This window comes from Panthera uncia, chromosome X (assembly GCF_023721935.1).
Source record: "Panthera uncia isolate 11264 chromosome X, Puncia_PCG_1.0, whole genome shotgun sequence".
Taxonomy (NCBI): domain Eukaryota; kingdom Metazoa; phylum Chordata; class Mammalia; order Carnivora; family Felidae; genus Panthera; species Panthera uncia.
The window spans coordinates 19,375,618-19,379,097 of NC_064817.1; the positions used below are offsets into that span (position 1 = coordinate 19,375,618).

General features: G+C 56.4%; 1 protein-coding gene across 1 annotated transcript in view; it reads right to left on the minus strand.

The window, feature by feature from the left end:
* Nucleotides 1-1,749, minus strand: part of LOC125932379 (transcription factor SPT20 homolog) — a 14,939-nt gene extending 13,190 nt beyond the window's left edge. Inside the window, exon 1 of the mRNA XM_049644899.1 lies at nucleotides 24-1,749. Within this exon, the coding sequence (XP_049500856.1) occupies nucleotides 24-1,523 (1,500 nt within the window). The 5' untranslated portion in view covers nucleotides 1,524-1,749. The remainder of the gene's footprint in view (nucleotides 1-23) is intronic.
* Between the last annotated feature and the right edge of the window lie 1,731 nt (nucleotides 1,750-3,480).

Consider the following 3,480-nt stretch of genomic DNA (forward strand, 5'->3'; position numbering starts at 1 on the left):
GGAGCAGGAGCAGGAGCAGGAGCAGGAGCAGGAGCAGGAGCAGGAGCTGGAGATTTAAAGAAGCCGCTTGCCTCCACTGGGGTGAAACTGTTGCCTGACCGAGTCCCTCCTGAGCTCCAGGAAAGTCTGAAGCGTAGAGGTGGATGGCTGACTCCCTTCCCCAGGACTGAAGACCAAACCGACACCGTCTCAGGCTGTGCTGTTTCTTTCCCGGGAGGCGGCTGGCTGAGGCTGGCTGAGCCACTGGAGCCGTGTGACGCGGCGGCGGGACACTTGGCCTTGCGCTGGACCAAGACAGCTGACCGAATGGCTTCCGTCCCAGCATCCGTCTTTGAGCCAGGCCGGACACTGTCTGGATGGTCGTCTGTGGAGGAGTGCGGAGGAGACCCCTGTCCCTCACGTCTGGCTTCTTTGCAGGGCCTTCTTCTTCCAGACAAAGGTGGGTCATCCGGCGGCTGCATGGAAGTCAGCTGCGCTGTCTGAGACTCGCCGCCAGCTTCATAGCCCAATACGGAATCACCTTCTACCTTGTGGGCTGGCCAGGCCGTCGGTGGCGAGCCATCGTATCTGGCGGACTTCTTCCCTCTGGCGTATTTCTGCACGTCCACTCCAGAAGGTACGGCCAAGTCACAGGGTCTCTGTTTCCACATATCGACGCAGTTCCCCGCTTTAGAAATTTTGAGGTCGTGCTGCGGACCTGCTTGCCTTTCTCTGCTTTTCTTGCAAGAGGCCCATACTCTCAGCTCAGGAGGAGGTGGACGATGAGACAGCTCCTGCTGCCGGTTCAGGGAGGGTGCAGAATACCTCTTGAAGCTCCTTTTCATGGGGCCAGTGTTCATCTTTTGCTTGTTATAGAGCAGCCTGTTTGCAGTGCAGGCTACTGATACAGAAGGATCAAGACACAGCGGTTCGGCCGTAGCTAAGATCAGCTGGCTCTCCAGCAAAAGCCTGTCTTCCTGGGTCCAGGTCTGGTCATCGCTGCTCATGGACTGCACGTCGCAGGCTAACGTCTGCATCGTTGGCCGCAGGAGAACATGCCTGCTCGCGTAGCCGGGAGGTTCCCGACTGCACTGCCTGTAGTCCCGTACCTGGGCTATGACACACCCAGAGTGAAAAAAGTTAACCTGAGATTTTTCCAGGAGATCCACCAGAGCAGGAGGTAATTGTTCAGCATCCAAGTATTCGAGCAACTCCCCTTCTTCATAAGGCAGTCGAATGGTCTCCGAATAGGATCCATTTTCGCCCTCGAGCATCAGCGAATATCCCTCCTTTCCTGGGTATAGGTTGACCACTAAGCACGGCAACGACTCTCTCCTCAGGAGCTTCTCCAACAAGTTCACGTTGCTTCTTAATTCCTCCGTAGCCTCAGGCTCTTTCCCGCATTCTTCCACATATAGGTCATAAAGTTTTTCATCCAGAGATGCTCCCCCACTCGCTGAGCCTTTCCTTTTAGGAGGCCTCTGCTGGGCACTGGCAATGACATACTCCGCACGGTCCAGAGCTCGTTCTAAAGCCTGCTGCATCGTGGCACAACAGGGGCCCTAAAGAGAAGGGCAAGCGCAAGTGCAAGCGCCTTGAAGAGCCGGGTGAAGGTCCCGTCTTTCACGTCGAGCTAGAGGTAGAGTCTTGCAGACGCCGCCACTCCACAGTGCAGCCACCAGCCTAACTTCCAAATGGACGGCAAGAAACGCGCGCCGGGAAAGCACCGCACGACATACCTGCGATCTGGGTATCCAAAGCCAACAACACGTGTCGGAGCCGCCACCGCGCGGCTCTGGAGCGGCCGCGGGCTGGGCCGGAAGTGGAGGTGAGCCCCCCGCCCTCCCCCCGCCCCCCAGCTCCCCCCTCCCTCCCGGAGCAGCCGACAACCCGCTCCTGCGCATGCGCGCTCCCTGCAGGCCGCAGGCGTCAGGCTCAGGCGTCAGGCCTCAAGCCTCATCCTATTGTTGCCTGCGCCTCCGGGCCACGAGGCCCCGCAGCCCGCACTTCCGCTGCTGCCGCAGGGCGGGACCTTTCCTTTCCCCGTAACGCGGAAAGCACACCACCGAAGCAGAAGCAACGGCCCGACAAATAACCTACTTTCTGCCACGGTTCGAGTCCACGCCAATTCGCGCAGGAATGCGGCTGTCGGGGAAGCGGCGCAAGCTGTGCGCTTCTCTTCTTGGCCAGCGCCTCACCCAGAATTGTGCACGGTTTCTGCGTCTCCCGTCGGGAACGGCAGGGCTGCTCCCGGTGCCCGTCGCCGCTGTGGCACACCCCCCCCCCCCCCCCCCCCCCCCCCCCCCCCGTCCGCCCCCGCCGCTCCCCCCTGCCTACGCGGAGGCTCGCCGAATCTAATCTGGTGCAGGCGTCAGATGTCCTCCTTCCTTGAATCTGCCACTGATCTCCTGCCTGACGGTCGTCAGACGTGCACCTGGCATGCCTTCCTGACACTTAAGTCTTTAACTTGTTACTTCCCCGTGTGTCACAGGAAGGGCGTTTTTACACACGATGCGGTAGGCAAGTCGTATTGTCTGTGAATTGCACTTCAGGATTAAACTATTTGTTGGGAAAGGTGCTTTGCATGTGATGGAGCCGGGGACTGTTGTCCCGGCTGATGGCAGCGCACTTCCGCGATCACCCTCCCTGTGAGACCACCGCCAAGGTCCTAAGGATGGCTTTGGGGTGAGGTGTGCGGGTCGTAGATCGCGGATGGGCCCTTGTTTTCCACTAACGTTGTTGCCTTGAGGTGTGCCGGCCTTTTGGGACAGGTTTTGAAAAGAGTCTCTTGACGTTTGTGTGAGACGTGGCGATAATAGGGGTTCATGGAAAAGCCTCACAAAGGAAAAGAAGACAAGACAGATCGGCGAAAGTCCCGAATTTCACACAACTATGAAATCAACGTGGGTTGGGGCGCCTGGGTGGCTCGGTCAGTTAAACGTCCCACTTCAGCTCAGGTCATGATCTCACTGTTCGTGGGTTCGAGCCCCGCGTCGGGCTCTGTGCTGACGGCTCGCAGCCTGGAGCCTGCTTCGGGTTCTGTGTCTCCCTCTCTCTCTGCCCCTCCCTTGCTCGTGCTCTGTCTCTCTCTCTCCCTCAAAAATAAATAAAGATTTTTTAAAAATTAAAAAATAAAATAAAATCAATGTGGATTTTAACCAATGGCAATTATGACAATTACATGAACAGTAGATACATTGTATTGAAAGAGGACTAAAGCCTTTTTCACTCAGAGCTCCCGAAAGATGACCCTGGTTCAGGGACAGACAAGAATACTTTTCTACTTGCATATCAACCATCTTTGGGCAAACGGATACTTGGGGAGCGCCTCAAGGGGGCTTGAAATCAAGTTTAGTCTCTTAACTCTTTTACACATCCTCCCCGTGTCTCTTTTTCCCACCCCCCACCTGCCCGAAATTAGGCTAAGTACCAGACTGGACGGCCAAAGCATAGTTTTCTTTCTTTCTTTCTTTCTTTCTTTCTTTCTTTCTTTCTTTCTTT